The 26,406-nt window shown below is 62.3% G+C and overlaps 1 protein-coding gene across 8 annotated transcripts in view; it reads left to right on the top strand.

Annotated features, from left to right (window-relative positions):
• The window catches only part of LOC132413312 (plectin), a 57,465-nt gene that overhangs the window by 8,563 nt on the left and 22,496 nt on the right, over nt 1–26,406 (top strand). For 3 of the 8 annotated variants that reach the window (XM_059995289.1, XM_059995282.1, XM_059995287.1), the window contains one exon: nt 25,990–26,051. In XM_059995289.1, the coding sequence (XP_059851272.1) occupies nt 25,990–26,051 (62 nt within the window). Of the gene's footprint in view, nt 1–11,205; nt 11,428–14,429; nt 15,184–20,680; nt 20,915–22,245; nt 22,444–25,108; nt 25,338–25,989; nt 26,052–26,406 lie in introns of those variants that run through there. The other 5 variants (XM_059995288.1, XM_059995281.1, XM_059995284.1 and 2 more) reach the window with 5 other exon arrangements.

Genomic DNA, 26,406 nt, shown 5'->3' with positions numbered 1-26,406 from the left:
TATTATGACTGTTAACTTCCTTGTGTGTTATCAGTGTTTCTAATTTTTCTTTCAGTTTGTTACATTTTTTAAAATAAATTTATTTATTTATTTATAGCTGCATTGGGTCTTCATTGCTGCACGCGGGGTTTCTCTAGTTGCGGCGAATGGGGGCTACTCTTCGTTGCGGTGCGCGGGCTTCTCATTGCGGTGGCTTCTCTTGTTGCGGAGCGCGGGCTCTAGGTGTGCAGGCTTCAGTAGTTGCGGCGCATGGGCTCAGTAGTTGTGGCTCATGGGCTCTAGAGCGCAGGCTCAGTAGTTGTGGTGCACGGGCTTAGTTGCTGCGCAGCATGTGGGATCTTCCCGGACCAGGGCTCGAACCCGTGTTCCCTGCATTGGCAGGCAGATTCTTAACCACTGTGCCACCAGGGAAGCCCAACAAAAAGGATTTTAAATATCTTTTCTCCCACCTAACTCAGCTTCCCGAGGGCAAGGTCTGTGTCCTGTTGCACCTCCTTAATGTGGTTTGAAAATGAGCAGGTGAATGGGAGGGAAAGTGGACCCCGAGCTGGACCCCTGCAGAAACCCAGACCCCAGACTGGGCTGCCATAGAGTGGGAATGGAGGTGGGGGTGGGGAGCAGCGGGGGTGGGGTGGGGGGGTGGGGGGTGGAGTGGTGCCTCTGCAGCAGGGGCGGTGGAAGAACAGGAGCTTAGCTTGGGGGCAAATAAACTGAGATGATCGTTGAGCCGGGCACCATGTGAAGACTCGAGTTGCTGGGGGACCAGGCTGGGCACTGTGCTTGGGGCCCTCGCGGTGCGGGGGGGGAAAGCCTGAGGCAGAGGGGGAGCCTTCCCCAGGGGGTGGTCTGGACAGCCCAGTGAAAGGGAAGGAGCGATGAGCCAGGAGCCGGCTGCCCTTAGAGCGCCTGGCGTGGTCATAAGGGATATCGGAACCTTAGGGAGACCTGTTTGGGGGCGTGGTCAGATTGGGGGTGCGAAGGGGTGTGTAGGAAGTGAGAAGGGACGTGGAGACGGTGAGGGGTCCGGCAGTATGTGAGAGGGAGACCGCCATCCAGGACGGGGCAGTGACCCGGAGGCCGAGCTGTCAGCAGAATGCAGCCTGGGCAGAACACTGGCTGGCAGGGGCCTGGGTGGCCCGAGTGCTGTGTGACCCTTCTCATTTGCCCAACCGCACATGCTGGGGGTGGGTGTGACAGCCCCTTGCCACCCAGGGCCCTGTGGTTCAGAAGGGGTAGAGGCTTCTACAGGTGTGGGGATGGGAAGGCGTGGGGGATGGGAAGGCGTGGGGGAGGGAAGGCGTGGGGGAGGGGAAGGCGTGGGGGAGGGAAGGCGTGGGGATGGGAAGGTGTGGGCGATGTTGCCTCCTGGCCTCCGTTTCCCCAGTGAGACCTGAGGGGAGCCGGCAGCAGGGCAGGGGTTGGCAGCAGGATCTGGGCACCTTGGGAACAGATGCAATGAGGCTGGAGAGGGCTGATGCAGGTGGGAGGCCAGGCGCCCCCGCCCGGCGTGGGGCCAAGGGCAGTGGCCAGAAGCAGGCTCACACTGGACAGGGAGATGCAGGGCTGGGAGAGCTGGTGCTGTGGCTGCCTGCAGGGGCTGTGGGTGGTGAGGTCTGGGACCTAAGAGGGGCCTTGGGCTGGGTCATCTGGTGGTGGCCCCAGGTGATGGTGGCTGGGTGAAGGGGGAGTCAGGAACCCCTTCTCAGGTGATGGGAGGCAGGTGCCCACTTGCTCTCCATTTGTGGACCTGTGAAACTAGAACACATGTTGTATACTTCCAAAATACATTGGTGGGACAGGCATAGAGTAGACATCCCCTTTCTCAAAGGGAGAAAGAGAAAAGAATAAAGGGGTAACAAAGAGAAAAGAATAAAGGAGTCCCAAGCAAGTTTGAAATCCAGCAGGGCAAGTTCAATAGGTTTGAAGGCCTGAGAATACTCCTCTGTGGCTTGATGCTTTGCTCTGTACACGTTCAGCTCTGCCGGCCTCTGCCTCTGTGCCCATGGCTCCACCCTCTGGGCCCAAAGCTGTGCCCTTGAAGTCATTTTTCCTTTTTCTTGCCGGGCAGCATATGTTTGAAGCTGAGTAGCTCTGTCACCCCATTTCCTGCCTGTAGTATCCCAGAATTCCAACAGCTTTCCTTCCTTTCATTCTGTCTCTATCCTCTTGCATCCAAGCTGGCAGTGTTTCTGCTGATACAACATTCTTACACACCTTGTGGGTCTCCCATGTATGACACAGAGATCTGTGCCATCAGGTTAGAGGCTTCTCCACAGAGCTTTCCTGGATGACCCTCTCTATCCCCAGCTTGTGCTGCGAGATTTGAATGCATCTGTGAGTCAGAGATCAAATCTCTTCAGAGGAAGATTGTCCAGTTGCATCCTTGTCTCTCTCTCCTAACAGTGAGTCTCCCCACATTAGCATCTTCTGCAGTCTGAACAGGCCTTGAGTTTCCCAATCACCAGTGCTGGTTCTTTTTTTGCTTAACAGTTCCTTCCACAGTTTACGTCTTTCCTCCTGCACTTTACCGTAAGGAACAGGTTAAAACCAGGTCACACCTTCCACACTTTGCTTTGAAATCTCCTCAGCTAAAGATCCAAGTTCATCACTTATAAGTTCTGCTTTCCACCCAACAGCGGAACACAGTTCAGCCACATTTTTTGCACTGTTTAATCGCGATCACCTTTCCTCCAGCTTCTGGCAGTATGTGCCTCATTTCCTTCTAAGTCATCACCAGCAGCATCTTTAACATCCATATTTCTTCCAACAGCCTGCTCAAGGCAATCTAGGCTTTTTCTATCACGCTCCTCAAAATTCTCCAGCCTCTGTCCATTACCCAATTCCACAACCAGTGCCATGCTTTTAAACGTTTGTCACTCCTGGTAAAGATGTCTTCATTAGTTTCCTGTGTCTGCTGTAACAAATGACCACAAACAGGTGGTCTAAAACAACAGAAGTTTATTCTCTCATACTTCTGGAGGCCAGAGGCCAAAATCAAGGTGTTGGCATGGCTGTAGTTTCTGTGACAGCTCTAGAGAAGACCCTTCCTGCCCCTTCCAGCTTCTGGTGGCTGTTGGTGTTCCTCGGTTTGTGGCTGCACCATTCCAGTCTCTGCCCCATCTTCACATGGCTTCTCCTCTGTGTATCTCTCTTCTGTCTGTTATGAGGACACTTGTCATTAGATTTAGGTCCCACCCAGATAATCCAGGGTGATCTCATCGTGACATCCTTAACTTAATCACATCTGCAAAGACCCTATTTCCCAATAAGGCCACAGTCACGGGTCCCAGGGATTTAGATGTGAACATATCTTCCAGGGGCCACCGTTCAGTGCTTTCCCTTCAAGCTGCCCTGCTGCAATGATTGATTGGTGTTTTGTAAAACCTCCACATCTTTTTGTTTTATGCTTGTTGTTTGATTTTTTTTAATTAAAAAAATATTTATTTAGGATGCACTGGGTCTTAGTTGCGGCAGGCGGGCTCCTTAGTTGTGGCATGTGGGCTCCTTAGTTGTGGCTCACTGGCTCCTTAGTTGCAGCTTGCCAGCTCTTTGGTTGTAGCTCGACGGCTCCTTAGTTGCAGCAGGAGGACTCCTTAGTTGTGGCTTGCCGGCTCCATAGTTGTGGCTTGTCAGCTCCTTAGTTGTGGCACTCAGGCTCCTTAGTTGTGGCATGTGAACTCTTAGTTGCGGCATGCATATGGGATCTAGTTCCCTGACCAGGGATTGAACCCTAGCCCCCTGCACTGGGAGCATGGAGTCTTAACCACTCCACCACCAGGGAAGTCCCTATGCTTGTTTAAAAAAAATGTGCACAGGGCTTCCCTGGTGGCGCAATGGTTGGGAGTCCGTCTGCCGATGCAGGGGATGCGGGTATGTGCCCCGGTCTGGGAGGAGCCCGCATGCCGCGGAGCCGCTGGGCCCGTGAGCGATGGCCGCTGAGCCTGCGCGTCCGGAGCCTGTGCTCCGCAGCGGGAGAGGCCACAACGGTGAGAGGCCCGTGTACCGCAAAAACAAAAACAACAACAAAAAATAATGTGCACAGTATTTTATAGTATAATTTAATTTATTTATAACTTTATAATTTAATATTATGAAGTATTTTAGGTACGTGTAACTTCTTTTTACTTAATGTTACAAGTACATCTTTCTATGACATTAATTTATAATATAATATTCTTTTATATGGTAATCATATCCTATTTAATCTCTTCCCATGGAACATTAGGTTTAGTTTTGTTTAGTTTTGTGCGGTTTTTTGGTATTGTAAACTGCTACATAGAAGAGCTTTGTGGCTGGATCATTGTGTGTCTATGGCTATTGTTAGAAATAGAATTTCTGGGTCAAGTAGTATGCAAAATTTAAGCTCTAGCTACACCAGGGTGCCGTGTTTTCACCTATCAGATTGGTAAAAATCCAGAAACCCAGAATTTCTGGATTGCATTAGTGAACTGGTGGAAACCAGGCCAATGAAAATGTCTATCAGACCTAAGAACGCAGTGTGTGTGTGAGAGCCAACGATGGCAGCCAGCGCCCTGAGGTAGGGCGGAGGCAGGGGTGCAGCGGGAGACCTCCCAGGTGTGGGGTCGGATGGTGCAGGCGAGGTGTCACTTTTTTAAAAATTAATTAATTTATTTATTCATTTATTTATTTTTGGCTGCGTTGGGTCTTCGTTGCTGTGATCGGGCTTTCTCTGGTTGGGGCTACTCTTTGTTGCTGTGCAAGAGCTTCTCATTGCAGTGGCTTCTCTTGTTGTGGAGCACGGGCTCTAGGCATGCAGGCTTCAGTAGTTCTGACACACGGGCATAGTTGCTCCGCAGCATGTGAGATCTTCCCGGATCAAGGCTCAAACCCATGTCCCCTGCATTGGCAGGCGGATTCTTAACCACTGTGCCACCAGGGAAGCCCCGAGGTGTCACTTTTTGTGTTAAAAGGGGGGAAAACCAAGAATCATGTTTGTATTTATGTGACTTTCCACATAAAGAAATTTCAGAGGGATAAAGAGGAAGCCAATCCTGACAGTGATTTCCACACTGTGTGCGGAGTGGAGAGGGGACAATCTTGGGGGGAGACTTTTCCCTGTATGGCCCATGTTTGCGTCCGGGGAATAGTTCCTATTCAAACACAATATTTTTAAAAAGTTCCTAAGGTGTTCGCTAGGTACTACAGCAGCGCCCGAAAGGGCTCACTCCCTACACCTGCCCAGCACCCAGTGACAGGGTTTCAAACAGACAACAGAAGCTCGCCGATCTGATATAAAATCATGTGAGTGTCTGAAGGAGGCAATTATTAAGAGTCGGTGCAGCGGGGCTTCCCTGGTGGCGCAGTGGTTAAGAATCCGCCTGCCAACGCAGGGAACACGGGTTCGAGCGCTGGTCCGCGAAGATCCCACGTGCCACGGAGCAACTAAGCCCGCGCGCCACAACTACTGAACCCATGCGCCTAGAGCCCGTGCTCCGCAACAAGAGAAGCCACTGCAATGAGAAGCCCGCGCACCACAACAAAGAGTAGCCCCCACTCGCCGCAACTAGAGAAAGCCCGCGCACAGCAACAAAGACCCAACGCAGCCAAAAATTAATTAATTAATTAATTAAAAAAGAAAGAGTTGGCTCAGGGCTGGCGGGGCCGGCGGTGGGGTGTGGGGGTGGGTCAGAAGCGCAGTTCTAGCTCGGGGCACAGTGGTCCTGCGAGGTCGGACCTCTGCATTGGGAATGTGAGTCTCCCCATGGGTCTGGTTCTTGCTTTGTGCTTGTGGGCTTTCTGAAGTTAAGTTCTCGCTGATTTTTATTTATCTAGTTCCAGAGTAGTTTCTGTCCTGCACTGCGAACGAAGGTTTTTCCCACCCTCTTTTGCCAGCTCGTTATTGGCCTATAAGAAATGTCTTGGGCCTTTAGAAGGGTGCTGAAAGGCGGCCACTCGAGTGAGCGCCTTTGTCGGTGCTGGTAGGTGGTCAGAGGCACTGGTTCAGGTGCTGAGAAGGTGCAGACTCTGAACGCTTGGCAGATCAGGTTAGAGGCTTCTCCGCATTCGGAGCCTAGGTTCTTTCCCCTCACACACCCTGGATCAGCCTCGCCCGCAGCTGAGCCCGGAGGCTTGCCCTGGCCGCCTGTGGGAGTGGCTTTGGGGGTGTCCCGGCCACCATGCTGAGCCTACAGCCCTGCTGCTCCTGCTTCCAGTACTTCCTATGGGCGAGGCCCCCGGGGCGGTGGCGGTGGCCACTCAGATTTGGAGGGATGTCTGTTCTCATGTTAACGGTATGCAGCCAGCCGTCCCCATCCACGGTCTGCAACTGGGGATTTAAGTAATAGATCAAAAGTACTATTGGGGGGCTCCCCTGGTGGTGCAGTGGTTGAGAGTCCACCTGCCGATGCAGGGTACACAGGTTCGTGCCCCAGTCCGGGAGGATCCCACATGCCGCGGAGCGGCTGGGCCCGTGAGCCATGGCCGCTGAGCCTGCGCGTCCGGAGCCTGTGCTCCTCAATGGGAGAGGCCACAGCAGTGAGAGGCCCACGTACTGCAAAAAAAAAAAAGTACTATTGGGGTGGGACTTCCCTGCTGGTCCAGCGGTTAAGATTCTGTGCACCCAATGTAGGGGGCCAGGGTTCAATCCCTGGTCAGGGAACTAGATCCCGCGTGCTGCAACTAAGACCTGGTGCAGCCAAGTAAATAAATAAATAAATGTTTTTTTTTTAAAAAAAAAGAAGTACTGTGGGGGGGGGATTCTGGAAAGTTCCAAAAGGCAAAACTTGAATTTGCTGTGGGTGCTCAAAGACAGCTATTTACATTGTATTTTTAAAAAAAAAATTTATTTTTGGCCACGTTGTGTCTTTGTTGCTGCGCGGGCTTTCTCTAGTTGCGGTGAGCGGGCGCTATTCTTCGTTGTGGTGCACAGGTTTCTCATTGCGGTGGCTTCTCGTTGCGGAGCACGGGCTCTAGGTGCGCAGGCTTCAGTAGTTGTGGCATGCAGGCTCAGTAGTTGTGGCGCATGGGCTTAGTTGCTCCATGGCATGTGGGATCTCCCTGGACCGGGGCTTGAACCCGTGTCCCCTGCATTGACAGGTGCATTCACTGCACCACCAGGGAAGTCCCTGCATTGTGTTTACAACTATTTACATAGCATTTGCACTGTATTAGGTTATATACAAATACTACTCCAGTTTTTTTGTGTTTTGTTTTTTGCGGTACGCGGGCCTCTCACTGTTGCGGCCCCTCCCGTTGCTGGGCTGCGGCATGTGGGATCTTCCCGGACCGGGGCACGAACCCGTGTCCCCTGCATTGGCAGGCGGACTCTCAACCACCCGCCACCAGGGAAGCCCTACTCCAGTTTTTATAAGGGACTTGAGCATCCGAGGCTTTTGGTGTTGGCTGGGGTCCTGGAATCAATCCCCTTCAGATACTGAGGGTGCCTGGACCTCCTTTCCCAGTTTACTGGGTCACTTTGTAGAAATCAGAAATATTGGTGAGTTTTTATCAAATGAGTTATCAGCAGTTTTGAGATCAATATACAGGTCTTCTCCTTCAATCTATTAACGAAGTAAACCTCTATTAATAGCGTTCCTGGGAACTACCTCATCCTTGAACTGCAAGCATCTGCTTGGTTTCCCTGCGTGGACGCCTCTGACCAGGCCTGGGGTGCAGGGGTGCTGAGACAGTCATCCCTGTGTGAGAGCACTGTCCCCACTGTCCCTGCTGGAGGAAACCGCAGAGGGGTCTGTGCAGCAGGACGACACAGGACAGGACAGGACCGGGAGGCTCTCTGTAGCCCTGAGATAGAGCAGGTGTGGCAGCGGGGCTGTGGCCGCTGAGTGCCTGGTGGTGGAAGGCAGCGAGGAGGCCAGGGCTGTCTCCAAGGGGAGGAGGGTGGCGGTGGAGACAGTGGGAAGAGGACAGGTTTGCGAGATATTTGGGGGGGCAGAATGATGGGACCTCCTGATGGACGGAACATGGGGGTGGGACCCAGGGTCCCTGCCCGAGGTCTCTGGCGGACACCTGGTAACGGTGCAATTTTTGAACTGGGCTACAGGGAGAGAGAGCTGGATGGGGCCCAAACGGGAACCCTCTATGCCTCCTGGGCCATCACCAGGACCCTTAGGCCCTGGCAGCACCCACCGCAGTGCTGTGGACCTGGCCCTGCGGGTGGAGCCGCACAGGGTGGCTGGTCTAGCTGAGCTCCCGCCTTCGTCAGCCAGTGGCTGCCCACGTGGAGGAGCGTTCTCCTCCTGCCCAGCCTGGTAGCTTCCCCAGGTCAGGGTCAATGCCAGGTGACGGCTGTGGGGTGAGGCCTGGTGGTGCAGGTGAGATGGCCCTTGTTCCCACTGCAGGGAACAGGCACAGTCTGTAGCGGGGTCTCACTGGGTGATTATGGGGGACCCTGTGTGGATGGTGTCTACCGGCAGGGCCGACAGCTGTCACATATCACCCCTGCACAGGATCACCTGCCCACCAGTCACTAGTGAGCCCCGGTAGGGCAGGCTGCCCAGGGCTGGGCACAGGAGTGAAGCTGGGGAGCCTTGGTGAGGAACACGGACGGGAAGGCGGACCGGGCCTTGGGAGCAGGGGTGTGGTCTGAATGGTGGGGGCTGTGACCTGGGGCCACACCTGCCAGGGTCTCAGGAGGCTTGTGAGGAGGGGGTGCTTTGTCGCAGACAGAGGGGCTGGGAAGGAGGGGGCCTGGCTGTGGCGTAGGGGCTCAGCTTGGGTCGCAGGAACCACAGGGGTGTCAGCTGCCTCCTGGAATTTGCAGTAAAGCTTCAAGAGCGTTCAGCCTTGCGCATGAGGCGAGTCCCTGGTGCAGGCGACCTGACAGGACCCCGGCTGGGCATGGGGAAGCCGTGCCGGGTCAGACAGCCTGCTTTCTTGAGGACCCTGGGACTAGATCTCCTGGGCAGCGAGACCGTGAAAGCTGAGGACTGTCGGGAGGGCCAGGGCCGTTGCATCTCACCCACCAGAGCCACACTGCCCCCATCTCTTACCCCCAGGCCCTTGCCCACTGCAGTCCGAGGGGCCTCCCTGGCCCAGGGGAACCCCGCCTACAGCTCTGTGTCCAGGTGCCCTCCACGCACACGTTCTCTGGGGTTGGCCAGACTCCTCTTCTCTTGACCTGGGGCCTTCGTATGTGCGTCCGCCTCCTTTGCTGGCTAGCTGCAGCCTGTCTTTCCACGGCCCCACTTTAGCTGCCCCTTTCTCTGGGAAGAAACCAAGGAATGGGCTCAGTGTGTCCCGTGGACTCTATCCAGGGGCCGTGGCCACAGCCCACTTCCCAGGCCACACCATGTGGCTGCCGTTTGGGGCAGACTGGGCAGGGGCAGGCCAAAGGCCTCTTCACTGGCCACCCCTTCTCTGTGAGCCCTTGTTTGCAAGTGGCTGCCGGTGACTGCAGTGGCCACTCTCGGGTGGGCAGCGTGACTTGAGGGGGCAGTTAAGGGCCTGGGACATTCCTTCTCTGTCCCCATGGTTCTGAAAAGTTAGGAAAAGCCACCTAATTGCGCCTGATCCTTGTGTTACCCCATTACTTGCTTTCTGCCCTCATCTTTTCAGTAGCTTAAAATTATAATCTTATAAAATTCAATTATACGCAGTTTTGTTTGTTTTTTTGGCCGTGCCGTGTGGCTTGTGGGATCTTGGTTCCCCAACCAGGGATTGAACCCTGGCCCACAGCAGTGAAAGCGCTGAGTCCTAACCACTGGACCGCCAGGGAACTCTCAATTATATGCAGTTTAAAACTAGAACCAGCACTAATTTTGTGTGTGGGTGAGTTTTCCTATAGTTTTTAGTTCTGTTTAAGTATCTATCTGTTTCATTTGAGATCTAGTTAGAAAGTACTCTTCAGTTACAGTTTGGATTTAGGTTCATCTGGACGTGGCTAATAAAAAAGTAATAGGAATTTAGATGTAAGGAATCACAAAGTCCTCTATTAATTTCTCATATTCCTGTTTACCCCAGGTCTGCCGCTTTTTTTTCCTGAGACCTGCCTGTGCCCCGGACTGGCTGAGTCCTGAGAGGGGCAGGGATGGGGTTGTGAGGGATCCTAGAACATCAGGCCTTCAGCCAGTATAGGGCTGCACCCGCTTCTTTGCTCATCAGCCGGTACCTGCGGGCACCGCGCTCCCCCCCACCACGTCCTGACCCAACACATGGTGGGCCTGCCTGTAGGAAGAGTGGTCGCCTAAAGGCAGCGGCCTGGCTGGGCAAGGTGTGGGCCTCAAGGGGCCGGGAGGGGCCTTGGGGTGAGGATGGAGGAAGAATCTGGATGTGGGCCTGGCAGGAGACGGAGGCTGTGTCTGTCCCCCACAGCCCAGCACAGAGGACCAGGGTGGGGCGGGAGGGCCCAATCCTGGGGCTTACGTTGAAGCCGCGCTTGGGTGCGCGTGCCCGAGGTGTGGGTGAGGCTTGCGCGGCTTCCTGCGGCACCGTGAGGAGGGCAGAGCTGACCCCACCCCAGCAGTGCCAGCGCTGTCATTCTCCCCAGGGGGCAGGCAGTGACAGTCAGCGGCCAGGAGGCTGATCCTGTCAGCAGTAGGGGTGGTGGTGCAAGGAGACTGCTGAGCCGGACAGTTGGTGGCAGGTGGACAGACTGGAAGGTGGAGCCACCAGGACCTGTGGGGCTGACCCGTGGGGGTGAGGACCCTAGGGTGTTGGCCTGAGCTGCTGGGTGGTAGATGGTGGTACATCCGCAGAGCCGGGAAGACAGGAACTTCCCAAGACAAGCTTCGTGGGTCTTTGCTGAGTTGGAGAGGCAGAGGCTGAATGTGTCACCTTGGGAGTCAGAGTGTCACAGGACCGGGTGAAGTGACCCAGAGGCGCATGTGGGTGGAGGAGGGCCCCCAGCTGAGGGGAGAAGGCAGAGGGCATGGAAGTGGGGGGAAGTGAATGGTGGTGATGAAGGAGCCTCCAGCCTCTGCCCCGGTGGGATCTACCTTCTCTCCTCACCCAGGATGCTGGCTGGGGAGGTCGCCAGGAGGTCCAGACCGGTGGGTATCTCCTGCAGGGAGTGAGTGGCCATGACTTCGAGGCCAGGAGAGCCACGTGCAGGAGCGGCTAGGACGGCACTCTGAGGGTGGCCCGCGGCGGAGGCCCAGGGACTGGGGGTGGCGTGGGCCATCCAAGCACGCCTGGATCCAGCCTGATGGCGTGGCAGTCCGGCTGGAGTTACCGGGGTCAGGTGACCGGGAGCAGGGGTCTGGAAGGGTGGGGGCGGTGTAGACGGGAGCAAGCTCGGCCGGCCTTGCACTGCGCATTGATTAGTTGAGGCTCCGCCCCGGCTGGCAAGCCCCGCCCCACGCCTCCCGGCTCCTCCCCCAGGCTGCGGCTCTGGCCTGGGCAGTGCAGTGCGGGGCTGGACTCTGCGTGGCGGCCCGCGCACCGCCCTCAGCCCCGGCGGAGACATGGACCCCTCGAGAGCCATCCAGCATGAGATCAGCTCCCTCAAAGGTGCGGGCCGGGGATGGGGACCGAGCCGGGGGGTGGGGAGTGTGGACCAGGCAGTGACCTCTGGCTGGGTGCAGCCCCCACAGGGCAGCGGTCGGGGTCTGCCGCCTTGGGGGCAGCTTTGTGGGTGGGGAGCCGGAGCCGCAGGAGACCCCATGTCCGTGTTCTGCCGGGACTCCACCTGGCGCGAGGTCCGCCTGGAGCTGGCGGGGGTGACTCCAGCCGCAGCCCCGCAGCCCTGCAGCCCTGCAACCCTGCAGCGAGTGTCGGGGGGCGGGGCGGGCTACTGCAGCGGCGGGGGCGGGGCGGAGGTGGGAGCCGGCCTCCGCCACCTCTGGGATCCGCACTTTCTCTCCTCCCGAACTCTGCCGAATCCCGCCCCGCTTGTCGGCCTGCCCCCCAGCGTCGAAGGGGACAGGGCAGGGCCTTGGGGATCGATCACTGGCGGGGGAGGCGCCAGGCGGGCTGGCCCCGGGCAAGTCCACACTGCGGTTCTTTGTTCCGGAATGGGGGGGGGGGCTGGGGGCTGCCCAAGGACCCCGACTGGTTGCCCTGGAGATCCGGAGGGACTTGGAGTGGGGTGGAGGAGGCCGCCCTGGTTGTCCGCCCCGGTCCTTCCTGTGCTGAATCAGCAACTGCGGCTGCGGTTCCCGCAGGGTGGGGGCAGGGCAGAAAGGGGTGTTCTCCCAGCCCTGGGACCTGGGGGGCGCGGGGGTGGGGGGATGGGGTAGAGGGAGGCGTGCCGAGGCCGGCACCGCGGGCCAGACCGGGAACGTCTAGTTCCAGGCTCCTGCCTGCTCCTCCCCTCAACCCCCGAGGGCGGGGCTGGTGGGAGGGAGGAGGATTCCCCTTCGTGCCCCGCCCACCCGCCCCCCACTTTCTTCAGCGTTGCAAACTGCTGCCCTCTCCTGCGGGGATGGCGTGGGTTGTCACGGGGCTGAGGGGCTTGGCCAAAGACCCGTGCAAGTCTGTGTGGAAGGAGGAGAGACCTTAGGTCTGGGGGCCTTGGGTGTGGCCTGGAATCATTTTGGGAGGGGGCATGCTGTGCGGTCGGTTTGGTAGGAGGCTTGGGGGTTGAGAGGTTAGGTCGGGGAATCAAACCAGGGAAATGTGCGGTGGACGTATGGGGTGGTTAGGAGGGAGAGGAGGTCAGAGTGGGGCTGTGGGGTGGGCAGGGGAGTGCACGGGAGATCGGGGTGGGGCAGGGGGAGCGCAGGAGGTCCGGGGGAGGGCTGAGGGTCAGGCCAGGGGTGGGTCTTCCGTGGGCACAGGGCCGGGCCGGGCCACTGGCCTGAGTGCTGGCCTGAAACCACAGCTGGTGTTGGTTCTCTAAGCCACAGCCGTGGTGCCCGGCAGGGTCCGCAGGCGCCACTAGTCTGAGGGGGCGTGGCCGTTGCCCACTCCAGCGCCTGCTGGGCGTCCTCCCCGAGCCGGCGCCCCGCCCTCCCCGGCCGGTGTCCCGCGGGGATGGTCCCCTTCCCGCCGGCGGAGGGAGAGCGGCGCCGCAGAGCTGGCGGGCCGGGCTGTGGGAACAGTTGGCTGTGCCTGCAGTTTCTTCTGCCACAACTCTGTGTGTGTGTGTGTGTGTGTGTGTGTGTGTGTGTGTGTGTGTGTGTGTGTGTGTGTGTGTGTGTGTGTGTGTGTGTGTGTGTGTGTGTGTGTGTGTGTGTGTGTGTGTGTGTGTGTTGGGAGCCGGCTCTGCACTGCCATGGCAACGGCCTCATAAACCCGCCCCCATGCGCAGCCTGTTGGCCGCCTGCCCGCCCGAGCCTCCCACCTCGGGATCCCCCCCGCCTTCCGCCCTATTTATAAACAGTTCCCGAGTTAGCAGTGCTGGGAATGGGTGTGTCCGCTTGGGGGAGGGGAGAAAGCGCGGGTGCAGGTGTGAGTGGTGCAGCACCAAGTGGGAGAGCGGGGTATTGGGTGGAATGGGGAGGCGCGGGATGTCCGTGGTTGGAGCCTCAGCTCTGAGGGCCTAGGGTGACTGCTGGGCGTGGCCGGGCCAGGCTGCAGGGTGTTCACGTGGAGCACACAGCCCCTTCCCCCCCTGCTGCTGGTCCCCCTTTCACTGGGGCCCCCGACCCTCTTCTAGCCTGGTGCTACTCTCCCCTCCTGTCCAGCTGGCTCAAAGGAAGCACTCAGGCTGCCCAGGGTGGGGTGTCTCCTGGCGGCAGGGGCTCTGGGCCGCGGGTGGCTTTGGGTCCCTGTGGCAGCTGAGAGCGTCTGGCCTCCAACAGCTGGCCTGGGGCGGTGGTGGATGGAGGCCACTCAGAGCCCCTACCCTGTGCCCTGCGCACAGTGCTTGGACTCTCAGCCGACTCCTTGTTCCTGGCCCACCCTTGATCTGGCCTGGCATGGCAAGTGTTAAGGAGGGTGGCCGTTGTCTGGGTCCGACATTTGGAGGTGGGGGCTCTGTCCCTTTGCCTGCTTGATGGCAGGCAGCCAGTGGTGCCTCCAGCCTGTCCATGTGCTGCAGCAGCTGCCCCTGCCATTCCCCTCAGACCTCTGCCCCCCCAAGACCGCAGCTCTTCCCTCAGCCCTTGAGTCCCCCCAAGACCTCAGCTCTCCTCCCTTAGACCTAGAGGACCCCCTGCCCCGACGGCCCAGCCCTCCTCTTCAGGTCCTTGTGAATCCCTGAGGCTCTGAGACCACAACCCTGAGTTGGGTCCCGGGCCTAAGGACCCTCCTGCTCTCTCCGCTCCCGCTTCCCTTCTGCCAGCCTTTTAGATTCTGGGTCCCCAGGCACTCCCGTCCACCCTCCCCCTAATCTTAGGAACCCTGAAGGAAGTGTTTAGAAACTGATGTAATTTCTGACGTGGAGCCGCGGGCCTGGGAGGGGAGGGGACCTGCCTTGGGGATGGCCGCTGCTGCGAGGTGCCCCCCACTCTGCGAGGGGCCCTGTTAGCTGAGGGTGGGAGGGGCCGCCCTTGCTGCTGAGTCAGAGGGGGCCGGCCTGGGCGTCCTGAAGGGCGGGCAGGCGGGAGGCTCGCGCAAGCGGTGGGCAGGCCGCAGTGCCGGCAGGAATCGCACGGAGCCGGAGAGCCAGGCGCCGCGAGCCACAAGCCCGGAGCCCGCGCCCTCGAGCTCAGCGCCACGGCCTGCCTACCCTTCGGCCCCGGTTGCACCTTGTGCCGAGGGCGTCTCCTGGACCTCCTCCCTCCCTCCGCCCCGCCCGCCGCCCTCGACTGGCCAGCGCCCTCGACTCACCGGCTCAGGCAGCCATGGTGGCCGGCATGCTCATGCCGCTGGACCAGCTGCGGACCATTTACGAGGTGCTCTTCCGCGAGGGTGTGATGGTGGCCAAGAAGGACCGGCGGCCCCGCAGCCTGCATCCCCACGTGCCCGGTGTCACCAACCTGCAGGTCACGCGCGCCATGGCCTCCCTGCGGGCGCGGGGCCTGGTGCGGGAGACCTTCGCCTGGCGCCACTTTTACTGGTACCTCACCAACGAGGGCATTGCCCACCTGCGCCAGTATCTGCACCTGCCGCCGGAAATCGTGCCCGCCTCTTTGCAGCGGGTGCGCCGCCCTGTCGCCATGGTGATGCCTGCCCGCCGCACCCCCCACGTGCAGGCCGTGCAGGGTCCCCTGGGCTGCCCGCCCAAGCGGGGGCCGCTGCCAGCCGAGGACCCTACCCGTGAGGAGCGGTGGGTCTACCGCCGGAAGGAGCCTGAGGAGGGGGCACCTGAGCCCCCTGTGGTGCCCGCCACCACACCAGGGACCCTGGCGAGGCCTGGCCGGGAGCCTGCCCCAGCCGCAGGTAGCTGTGTCCTGGCCCCAGGGTGGGGGATGGGAGGGGGTGCTGGGGCCTGGGCCTGGTGGGCTGGGGTGGGCAGCCAGTGTGCAAAAGCTTTGCTCCCGCCAGCAGGGGGCGCTGTTTCTGCCTGCGCGCTCTGGTCAGTGGACCCACAGGGCTCCTCCTCCTGGCTTGAGGACCTTGGGGTGGGTAGGCCAAGGAGGAGCCGGTGGGTTACTGCCAGCCCATCCCCAGGCACACCCCGGAGCTAGGGGTGGGGCTTGTGGTTCTTGGACTGGCAGGACCAGCTGTTAACACAGCCCTGGCCGCACCCTCAGCCCTCTCCCCAGCGTTGCCCTTGTCCCATGCCCTGCTCGCCCCCCACCCCCCGCATCCCCCCCCCAGCCCAGCGACTTGTCGGCCCTGAGGCCCTCTCAGCAGGAGGTGGGGGCATGCAGAGGAGGTGCTGGGATGGGACAGCGGTGTAGCTTCTCTCCAACAGTGTGGGTGACTCCCTGACCTTTCTGAGCCTTGAGTTTGTCCAGTTGGGGTGGCACCTGCCCCCATGGTTGTGTGGCACAGACGTGATACTGTGACTGGCCGTTTGGTCGGCTTGGGGTTGGTGATGGCCTAGACGGGCAGCCCTGGGTTGGGGCGAGAAGAGCAGACCCTAGGTAGGAACATCTGCCGCGGGGCCTGAGGCCAAGGCATGGCGGGTGCAGGGCCCAGCCTGGGGTCTAGGCAGATCCTTCCCAGCGGGAGCCAGGTCTCAGAGGATGGGACAGGTCCTCTTGTCCCAGAGGTGGCCAGCAGCCCTTGCTGTGTCCCTGCTCTGCGGCATCCCTCTGTCCCTAAGCACCTGTGCTGCAGGACCCAGATGGGCAGAGGGTCCCGTGCAGCTCAAGGCTCACACATGCGCTTCTGGAGCTCCTTGGCCTTGGCGTTGGGGTGGGGCAGCCCGCACCTGCTTCCGTCTCTGTGTCTCACTACCTGGGGAGGAACTTGGTTTCTGAGGGGTTGGCAGGGGGGCCTGGGGTGAGGCTAGCAGGGTGGGCAGGAGTTTGCCAGGTAAATGAGCGTGGTCTGGGGACCCAGGCGCAGGCCCAGGTGCTGAGCGGAAGCGCCAGCCCTGGCCTGGTCTGGGTTGGACCCGCAAACTCGGGCCTAGGTGTGGGAGCCCATCTGGGAGGATCAGTGAGGCTGTGGGCAGAGGGGCAGCCTCGGGCTCACCACACGGCCTCTCCAGCTCCTGTCAATGGGGTGACAGTGACACCCACAAAGAGTCAGTAGTGCTTCGCTGGGTGCTTGGTCAGCTGTGACCAAGCACCCGGTGGCCGGCTCTCGGCCTGAGCCTTCTCCCCCAACCTTCACCTCGCTGCTGCCCCTACCCTGCTCAGTGGCTGGTGGACAAGCCTTCTCCCCCTTCTTGGGTCGGGGGTGTGGTGAGCTCAAGCCCCTCCCTCCGCTTCGCTCCTTCCTTCCTTGTCTGTGGCCTGGCTGGGCTGGGCATGGTGGCTGGGCGGGCAGTTGGCCGTGGGCCAGGAGGGGAGACTGGGTGTGGCTGCAGTGGGCAGAGCGGGGGTGGGGGGTGGGGGGGACCCCGCAGCCCTGACGGAGGTGACTCAGTCTTCCCTTCCCGGCCGCAGTCGCCGGTGGCAGCTCAGAGTTTCCAACAGGAAATGAGCTCCAGCTCCAGGATGAGTCAGGGCCGGCGGGTGTGGGCTCCCCTTCCCCTTGGTCCCTCAGGCCTAGCACAGGATCTGAGTGCCACTCTGGGTACAGGAGGACGCCTAGGGTGCCTTGGGTGCTGGGTGTGGCACAGGCTACATCCAGGTCTGCAGGGGTTGTGACGCTCCACACGCTGGCTACGAAGGTTCTGATGATATTTAGAACCATCGACTTCCCAGGGTTTTAAAAATTATCAAGTGATGAGCCACACAGCCGCCTCCTTCCTCACAGCCTCGCCCCCCAGTCAGCTTGCAGAAGGACCAGGTCAACAGCCCCTGGGGCCAGCCGCCCTGCTTACCAGAGTGGCCTTGGTCAGGTGGGCTGCCTGTGCACGTCCAGCCCCGGCTGGGGAGTGACGGACGCTGCAGGGCAGTCAGCTGTGCCTGCCGCGCCACGGTCCCCACCGTGAGGCCACCCGCCCACCTGTGCCCTGCTGGTCTGCTCCTCCGAGTGGGAAGGTGTCCACTCGCTTGTTCAGCCACTTACCAGCCAGACCCAGGCCGAGTCCCGGCCCGGGAGCCCCCAGCGTCTGGGGATGGGCTGGATGCAGAGCTAGCAGGGAGGGCCCCTGTGTGGAGTGACGAGGACCACGCTTGGCCAAGAGCCGCCTGGCAGGAGGAGGGACAGAGGGAGGCCAGGTGGCGGGAGGGCGAGGAATTTGGGGTTGCTTTGTGTGATAGAAAACTCGTGGAATGGGTTTTTATATATGAATTTCATTTATGTTTCAAGTGGTAATGCTCGGCGTGGCTTAAAATTCAGAGTGAACTGAAACTTCTGTAGAGAAGAGGTACCATCCGAACGCCCTCAGCACCTGTGCTGCTCCGACAGCGTCTTACACGGCAGACGCAGGTTGCCTTCGGGGTCTTGCTTCTCCTGACCCCGCTGTGCACCTGGCTCTCCCACGCGGCTTGTCCCCCACACAGGGGACACAGAGTCAGCGCACAGAGCTGCCGTGCTCCTTTTCACGGCGCGTGGCGCCCCAGCCCGCCTTCCGTGAGTCTGGGCTGTCTTCGGAGAAATCTGCAGAACTCTGGCAGGTTTTCTAAGCAGGGCGCGCGGGGCACGATTAGATTTGTCTTCTACTGGGTTCTGCGGTGGCTGGGCAGGCCAGCGCCCGGGGAGGGGAGGAGCGCAGAGGCTGGGACTCAGTGAAGAGATGTCACCTTTGTCAGGGCTGGAGGCCGTGGTGGCTGCGCCTGAGCTGGTCGTGGGGGATATGGCGGGGAGGGGTCCAGGAGGGGCCGGGGAGGCGCAGGCTGGTGGGGCCTGTGCAGCAAGGGGGAGGCTGTGGGGTGGGCCGGGGTGGGCCGGGCAGGCACCGGAGGGAGACCGGTCCTCTGGCCCCGCCTGAGGGCTCAGGGGCTGCAGGCAGGCTGGTCCGACCTGTTGATCCGCTGAGCTTCGGCTCTGCTGGGCTTGCTGACTAAGGGGTGGCCGTGAGGAGGAGCCACGGCTCCCAGGGCTCCAGCGAGCCTGCCCTCCGCCTCCCATCCTTTCCCTCCTTCCTGCCTTCCCTTCCTTTCCTCTCTACCGGTCGGCAGCCATGGACAGGTTCAGCATGGAGGAGCTGATTCAGCTGGGCCAAGGTAGGGCAGGGCTGGGCGGGGGCTGCAGGCCTTTGGGAGGGAGGGATCCAGGCCTCTCCCCTCCAGCCTGTGGCCGGGCCCTGGAGGGGCAGGACTCGAGACTCGGGACTCGGGGATGGGCACGGCTCCCTCTCAGAGGTGCCCGGGCGTGTGTGGTGTGGGATGGAGGCTCTGGGAGCTGCAGGCCGTGCCCCAGGTCCCTGGCGGGGGGCGGGGGGTGCTGCCCACCACCCTCGAGCGAGGGACACCCTTGCCTCTGGGAGTGGTTCTCCCCCGGCTGTTGACTCCTCTGAGGAGCCCAGTCCCAGCCTCCAGAGCTGGCTGCTGCAGGCCAGTTTCCTTCAGAAGTGAGTTTCTGAGGCACGGGGTTGATGGGCAGGAGGCTTGGGTGACCTGGCCCTCCACCCCTTCACCCCTCCGGTCCTCTTATCGTTGCCCCTGGCCTCCCCATGTGGACCAGGGGGCCTCTATCCCGGCGGCCAGAGGCCAAGTGTGGTTTGCCGTGCTTTGCTACAGGCTGACCACGCACTCCAGGCAGACCGCCGGGGCTGACATCACAGCCTTGTGTGACCGAGGGTGAGCCCCTCATCCTTTCTGTGCCTTGGTTTCCTCATCTGTACGATGCAGTAATACACGGGGCTTACTCCGTAGCTTTCTCTGAGGATTGGAATAGAATGGTGCTGGACACAGGGGAAGCGCTACAAAATGGGGTACCAACCCCAGTGCGCTGTCTGCTCGGGCCTGAGGGGTCCAGGCTGCTGGGAGGAGAGGGGAAGGACCGTGACCCCCACGTCCTGTTTCCTGAGCGCACTGAGGCCTGGGTCAGTCCAGGATGTCATGTGGGCCGGTACCTTGGCCCCAAGCGTTCTGCAGACCCGCTGCTGATGGGGTCTGGGTGGGGTCAGCATAGACACTGGGACTGTCCTGGGGTGGGGAGGCACGGCCTGAGCTGGGGGGCGGGTGCTCACGTGGCCCAGCCCGATTTGACCTGAGATGTCACCTTGGGGAGGCCGTCCCGTCCCTCTGGGCCAGGTGTTGCGTCCTGTGATTTGTGCAGGGGGGTGGGGGGAGCCCTTGCCTGTGTGGCCTTTCCGAGTGCTCCCCCACTGCTGTCCCTACCCCACGAGGCCGGCAGGGTGGGGCTGTGCCCCATTCAAGGGGGACGTGAGCCCCCGAGGCCCACATGCCGCTGCTCGGCCTGTTCCAGGAGGCTTCTTATTATTAGAATCACCCGTGGGAGCCTGGGGGGAGCGTCGGGTGGTGGGGTGGTGCCTCCCAGTCAGCCTGGGCTCCAGTGAGGCTCTGGGCCCAGGTGCCCTCGCTCTGCACGTCATGTTCTAAGTCTGGACACATGACGGGCCTCGCTGGGCCTCCTTGGATATTTATATCCCCCGGGCCCCCTGCCCACCCGTCCCCTCCCCCACGGACACAGGCACTGCTGCTGTCAGCGGCACCACCGCCACTGCCGGGCTCACTGTTCCCTCCGAGGGGCCTGTGACCCTCCCCACACCCCGCACCCATTCCCAGTCGGACCCGTGGGCTCCCGCCACTGTCCCCAATGAAGATTGTGCCGGGTAGGTGGGGCAGCCTTCGAAAGCCCGGCTGGGGCCGCGGGTGGGAGGCTCTGTCCTTACCTCTGTGCACGGTCTGCTCTCCAGGCCGGCACCTGGGCCCCTCCCCCGCACCCTGTCTGTTGTCCTGTGGCGGGTAGGGGCGTGCGTCGGGGCTCTGGACGCTTGTCTTTGAGGGTGGTTAGGTCAGCTGCCAGCCTGGGAGGCCAGCGAGGGCTGGGGTGCTGGCAGCTGTCACCACAGGGTACCCTTGGAGGCAGAGTGGGGTGCTCGGGCACCACGGTCGCCCTCCTGGTGGGGGTGGGGGCAGGACTGTGCTGAGGCCGCCCAGGGCCCAGGCTGTGGGGGGGCTGCCGCTCGGCCTGGCTTCCCCGTAGGCCCCTCCTCCTGGCGGGTGTGGCCGAGGGTGGGCAGGGGTTAAGGCTCTCGCTAACCTTGAGCGTGACAGCGTGATAGCTGCGCTGGGACAGCTGAGCCGGCGCCGCCGTGGGAGGGTGGGGAGCGCGGAGCGGCCGGGAGGGGGGGAGAGGGGGGCTGGCGGGAGCACAGCTGGTGCGGTAGCAGCGGCAGCGGCAGCGGCAGCAGCGCCAGGGCCGGTCTCTGGGCGCCTGGCGGACGGTGGTAGGGCGGTCCTGCAGGGGGCGGTCCCTGGTCCCGGGCACCCCCCGCCGTCCTCTCCGCTCGGGGAAGGGAGGGGGCTGCCCGGCCTCGAGCAGCCCTTCCGAAGGGCGATTCCGCCTGCTCTGCTCTCCAGAGCCATGGAGCCGTCGGGCAGTCTGTTCCCTTCCCTGGTGGTCGTGGGCCACGTTGTCACCCTGGCCGCTGTGTGGCACTGGCACAGGGGGCGCCGGCGGGCGCAGGATGAGCAAGGTAAGCCCGCTGGTGGCTACTGCCCGGGCTGCTGTCACCAGCCGCCACCCGTCAGGAGGCTGAGGGCGGGGCGGGCAAGGGGCCGCCTCCCTCCCGCCCCTGCGTTTCCCTACGCCCTCCCCTTCCGTCCCGGGGGAAGCGGCTCTGGCACGTGCTCAGAAGCGGTGTCGCCCCCGCCTCCTACCCTGCTTCTCTGGGCAGGGCCGGGGCTCTGTGGCTTCATCAGCCTGGAGCCCCCTGCTGGGAGGGGGGCTCCGGACATGTGGGGAGTGGGTGGCAGGGGCAGTGCAGGAGCATCCAGTCCGGAAGGGAGGTCCCTCCCTAGCAGTCAGGGACAGGGTGAGCACAGGTGACTGTGCACAGAAACCAGCTGGCAGGTACAGGCCGGGTGTCCTGGGGCAGGTCTTGGGAGAGCTCCTGCCCAGGACTGAGGTGGGGATGGGCGTGGGCGGAGCCTCCCCGCCCCTGCGCAGAGGTGAGGCAGGGCCAGGGCCTAGGAACGCCTGGGACCGGCAGCCTGGCTGTGCTCTGCCCGCCCCCTGCTCCAGGTCACCCGCTCTGGGCTGTAGCCCTTGGCAGCAGCGGCGTGCAGCCCAGGAGGGTGGGGCTTCCACTCAAGCGAATGAGCTGGGGGGCGGGGGCATGGGGACTGGGGTTCTGGCCAGAGGGACTGCCTCACTGGGGACCTGCCGGTCTGCACTGGGCATAGCCTGGAGTGTGGAGGCTTGCCCTCAGTGGGGGTGGCCAGAGCTGGCCCCTGACAGGGATGCTGGGCCCGCTGGGCCCTAGGTCTGAGTCCGGATGGGCCTTCTAGGCGTGGCTTTTGGGGGCTGGGGAGCAGCTGGTGACTCAGCTGCAGGGACGGTCAATAAAAGCGCTCGGGCCAGGACTTCTTTGCTGCGGGTTGGCCCTCCCTCCCTCAGCCTGCTGCTGTGCCCTGTCCCCACGTGGGGAAGGGGCTCCCCTTCGGCCGCTGTCCTAGCCTGCTCCCCGTCCCTGCTGCCCTTGGTGCCCCTCCTGCTCTGTTCCCGGCTGTCTCAGCCCCTGCTCCCCGCACTGCCCCCAGCCTCTCCCTCGAATCCTGCAGGGAGCGTCGTCCACGGGAGCGGTTATCTTAGGGAGTTCCCAGGCCTCTTTGTCTTCGAGGGCAGCCTCCCCCTGCCCCCAGTCCTCCAGGCCTAGCCGGGTAGCCGGGTCCTCTCCCTCCACGTAGGGGCGCGGCTTCCAGGCTCACATTGGGCGGGGCGCCCGCCGGGGGCAGGTTCTCGGCGTCTGGCCCGCCGCGGCTGGGGAGGGTGTGGAGAGAAGAGCTGGCGGCCCGGGCCTCACGGGTGGGCTGGGAAGCAGACGCTGCACTGTCCTGTGTGCTGTCCCCAGGGCGCCCAAGCTCATGGCTGCGCCCGGCACACGGGGGGCGGGAGTCGCTCTTGCCACGCAGAAGGAGGTTGTGCTGGAACGGCCGTGCTGGCTGGATGGGGGCTGCGAGCAGGCCCGCAGGGGCTACCTCTACGGGCAGCTGTGCTGCGTAGGTGGGTGCATGCGGCTGGAGGGTGGTGGTGCAGGGGGGGTCACCTGCCTCTGTCTCCTTGTCATCTCCGCCGGGTGCTGCCCCGCCCAAGTGCAGCCCCACCCGTAGGCTCGGTTCCGGAAACACCTGGGGAGGAAGGCGGAGTGAGGTCCCCTCTGCCCCTTTGTTCCCTCAGGAGAAGGGGGAGGGGGAGGTGGGCGGGGCGGCTTGGGCCTGGGCCTCGGCTTCTGGGCACCAGGCAGTTGGCAGTCGGCCGCGTGAGGGGAGAGGGAGGAGCTGGGGGCGGGGCTGCAGGCCCTCGGCCTCCCGTCTCTCCTGGGCCGAGGTACCCTTCTCCGTCTGCAAGCTTCCTGTCCCAGGAGCGGCTCCACTAATCGTGGCGGGCTTCCAGCCTTAGTTTCCATATCTGTAGGAGGGGGCATCGATATTCTTCAGAGGGCATGGGCAGCTCTAGGGGATGCTGGGCTGGTGGACAGGACAGGGGTCAGGCAGATGTGCAGGCGCACCAGTGCTGGGGAATGTCCTGGGGAGGGCCGGCTGAGATGTGCTGCAGCCTGGCCTGTGGGGAGTCAGGCGGGGCAGGGCCGGCCTGGGAGGGGTTGTCTCTGGGTTTGAGGGCCCGAATAGGATGGACAGGGGAGGGAGCATCTACAGCTAGGAGCGAGGGGCTAGTAGGCAGGGCTGGAGGGAGGGGCTGTGGAGGGGGGAGAGGACGAGCTCTGAGACCCTGGGGGGAGCTCAGAGGCAAGAGGGCGTCCAGGGGGGCCGGGCGCTGGAGCCAGGCTTGGGAGGAGGAGGTGGAACCCCATCCCAGACGGTGAGACAGCATCCTTGGAGGCCCCTCGGTGGCAGAGAGAAATCTGGAGAAGGAGCTGGGGCTGGGGCCTGGGCTGGGGGCTCACCAAGTCCAGTGGGTCCTGCTTGTCCTGGATTCCCTGCTCCAGCTCCTGGCTCATTCCCAGGGGCCTCGTGTGTGTGCCCCTCCCCAGAATGACACCCCTACCCCTGTAGGCAGAGACCTCACCTCCCTGTTACAGCTGGACTAGCCCCGAGCCTGCATACAGCAGGCGCTCGGTACAGGCTTTTTGAACTTCTGCTGGGATGAGCGGCTGCGTTTCTGCAGGATCCAAACCCGGGGAGGGGCAGTGGGTGTTAGACCTTCTCGGTGACCCTGTCCTGGGAGTGCTGGCCAGCGTGGGGTCAGATTTGGGACTCTGGAGCGCCTCTGGAGGGTGAAGAGCTGATGTCCGTGGGGCCTCTGCAGGCCCTGCACAGAGGCTGCGGGCTGTGTAGGGCAGATGCAGAGTCTGGGCTTGGGGCCTGAGGGGCCTCTCCGAGGTCGGGAGGGATGTGGCATTCGGCAGAGCCCCTAGGGCCGGGGGTGGGGTGTAAGCAGCGCCACCTGGCTGGGGCACCCCCTGCCCCATGGGGTTTGGGCGCCCTCCTGTGGCTGCAGAAGGGCAAGCGGGGATGGGGTGGGGTGAGGTTTCCCTGGAGCAGAGGCCAGAGGCCGGAGGTGCTGTGGGCATGGGGGGGCAGCGCTGACGGCTGCATCACATCACATCTGACTGGAAAATTCTGTGATGGGGTGGTGCATTCTTTCCTGCGGTGGTCGGGCAGCCTGGGCAGTCCCCACGCTTCCAGGGGAAGCTGTGTGCGAGACCAGAGGGAGCAGGCCAGGCGGCACCCAGTGCCCTTTGTCCTCCCACCTTCACAGCCCAAATAGCTGTTATCTGTGCGCCCCACCCGTCCTGCCCCCACTGCCCCCAGGTGCGGCTTCCTTTCCTGTGAGTCACCGTGCAGGGGAGGGGGGCCTCCCCATCCCTGACTCACTGGCTGCCGCCCCCCCCCCCCCCCCCCCCCCCCCGCCCCGTGCTCCCCTCTGGCCCCAGACCTCCCCTCCCGACCGTGGGGCAGAGTTCCTGCGGCTCAGGGCTGGGCAGTCCTGCTGGGTGAGTCAGCGCTCGGCTATGTGCCCCCTCCCGCCCTGCTGTGTGCTCTGCCTTCGTATGGGGCACTGCTCCAGGACGTGCCTGGTGGGCAGCTCGGGGAGGGCCCGCCTGGCACTGGACCATAGTGGCCCTGAAGCCAGGGGCACAGTGGAGCCTGGCTCCCACCCCACAGAGGGCATGTAGGTCTATGAGAAGGGATGATTTAGGGGGGCTGCAAGGAAAGGATGGGCGCTTGCCCCCCCCAAGCCAGGTGTCACTCAGCTTGGGGGTCCCTCCTTAGAGCCCCTCCAGCAGGTAGTGTGGGCAGGCACAGGGGTAGCCCTGGGCTCGGCAGCCCTGAGCCGGTGCTTGCCCAAGAGGTGTGACCCGTGGGCTCCCTGGGCCCAGCGGCACTCAGGTACCCTCCCTGTGGGGGGACCCTCCTTCGGAGTGGCCATGAGGAAGGCGTGTGGTTCCCTGTGATTCCGGCGAGGTGCCAGGTCCCCTTGTACCCCCGGGTCCCGCCAGGGGCTGCAGCGGGCTGGGTGGGTGAGGAAACCCCTGGGTTTCCTGTTTCTGTCGGGCTGTGGGTGTGGCCATGGGGGAGGGGTCATCTTCCTCCTTCCCGCAGGGACACTCCCTCTCTGGGGGTTGTGCAGGGTGGGGTGGGGCTCCAGGGGCGGGGACAGCAGTTGGGGAGTACTGCGGGCCCGGGCGTGGCCCCACCAACTGGGCTCTGAGCTGAGCTGAGCTGAGCCACTTTGCGAGCACCTTCGGCCGCTGTGTGCCGCACACCAGAGCACAGCACCTGGGGACTGAGGGACCGAGCACCGAAGGGGTGGGCGCGGCATCATGTCTCAGAACTGGCTCCAAGTGCCCGAGCCCAAGGGCCTGGGTCACAAGAGAACCAGCTCGGAGGACAACCTCTACCTGGCTGTGCTCAGGGCTTCAGAGGGCAAGAAAGGTAGCGGGCACTCCTCGCTCGGCAGGGCAGGCGTGGGGCAGGAAGGGCCCAGTTCCTGCCGTGGGAAACGTGGCACTGGGTGGGGTGGGGCCCAGACTCTGAGGGTCTGAATTTGGGGGACAGACTGAGGCAGGTGGCTGGCGCCACGGGGAGCGTGCTGTGTCCTGGCCCAGGTGCAGAGCTGCCGGGGTGGGGGGCCAGCCACCCGTGCCCAGCACAGAGAGGCCGGCAGTGGCCTGTGGGCCTCGGGTGTCGGGCAGTGTGTGGGGGGACAGCTCTCTGTGTGCCGGGAAAGGCCCACTGCCCCGTGGGGAGGAGAGCTTCACCCTCGCGGCATCCCTGCCCAGCCCAGGGCCCTGGGGGGCAGCCTGTGGGGGGAGGGGCAGGCCGGGACCTGTGTGCCGTGGCTCTAGACCCTCCCAGCCTCAGGGGGAGACAGTGAGGAGACCCAGCGGTGGGCACCGTGCCTGGCCCCTCCCCACCTGTCCAGGGCTCAGGAGGGCGGCGTCGGGCAGGGGCAGGGAGGCTGGGTTGCCTTGTGAGGCTGAGGCCCCCTTCAGGCGCCAGCCGCTGTTATCTGCGTGGTGGTCGCCTCCTGGGGGCTCGCAGGGCTCCTCCCAGGCCCCAGGTAACCTGGCCCTGTCTCTCCCAGATGAGCGGGACCGTGTGCAGAAGAAAACCTTCACCAAGTGGGTCAACAAGCACCTCATCAAGGTTGGTGGCATGTGCACACGTGGGTGTGTGCAGAAGCGCCCGCGTTGCGTGCGCGTGTCGCAGGGGCTGAGGAGACTGCGGGTGGGGGTGAAGGAGCGTGCCCCTGGCCCTCCAGCCCGAACAAGGGCCCGCACGCCTCCTGCCACCCAGCCGCTCGGGGCCATCCCTCTCTGCCCTGGGAACTCACCTCCCACCTCTGAAACCTGTCCTTTTCTGTCTGCTTCCTCCCCTCGCTCGCTCCTGCCTCCTGTCTCTGTCCCCCTCCTCCTCCTCTCCGTCTCTCCTGGTCTCTCTGTGTAGCACTGGAGGGCACAGGTAGGTGCCTCCTCGGGGGTGGGTATCTTCTGTGGGCCCC

The sequence above is a fragment of the Delphinus delphis genome, chromosome 17 (genome assembly GCF_949987515.2).
Source record: "Delphinus delphis chromosome 17, mDelDel1.2, whole genome shotgun sequence".
NCBI lineage: Eukaryota > Metazoa > Chordata > Mammalia > Artiodactyla > Delphinidae > Delphinus > Delphinus delphis.
Note: the sequence above shows the minus strand (reverse complement) of the source record. Positions and strands in the feature narration are given on the sequence as shown.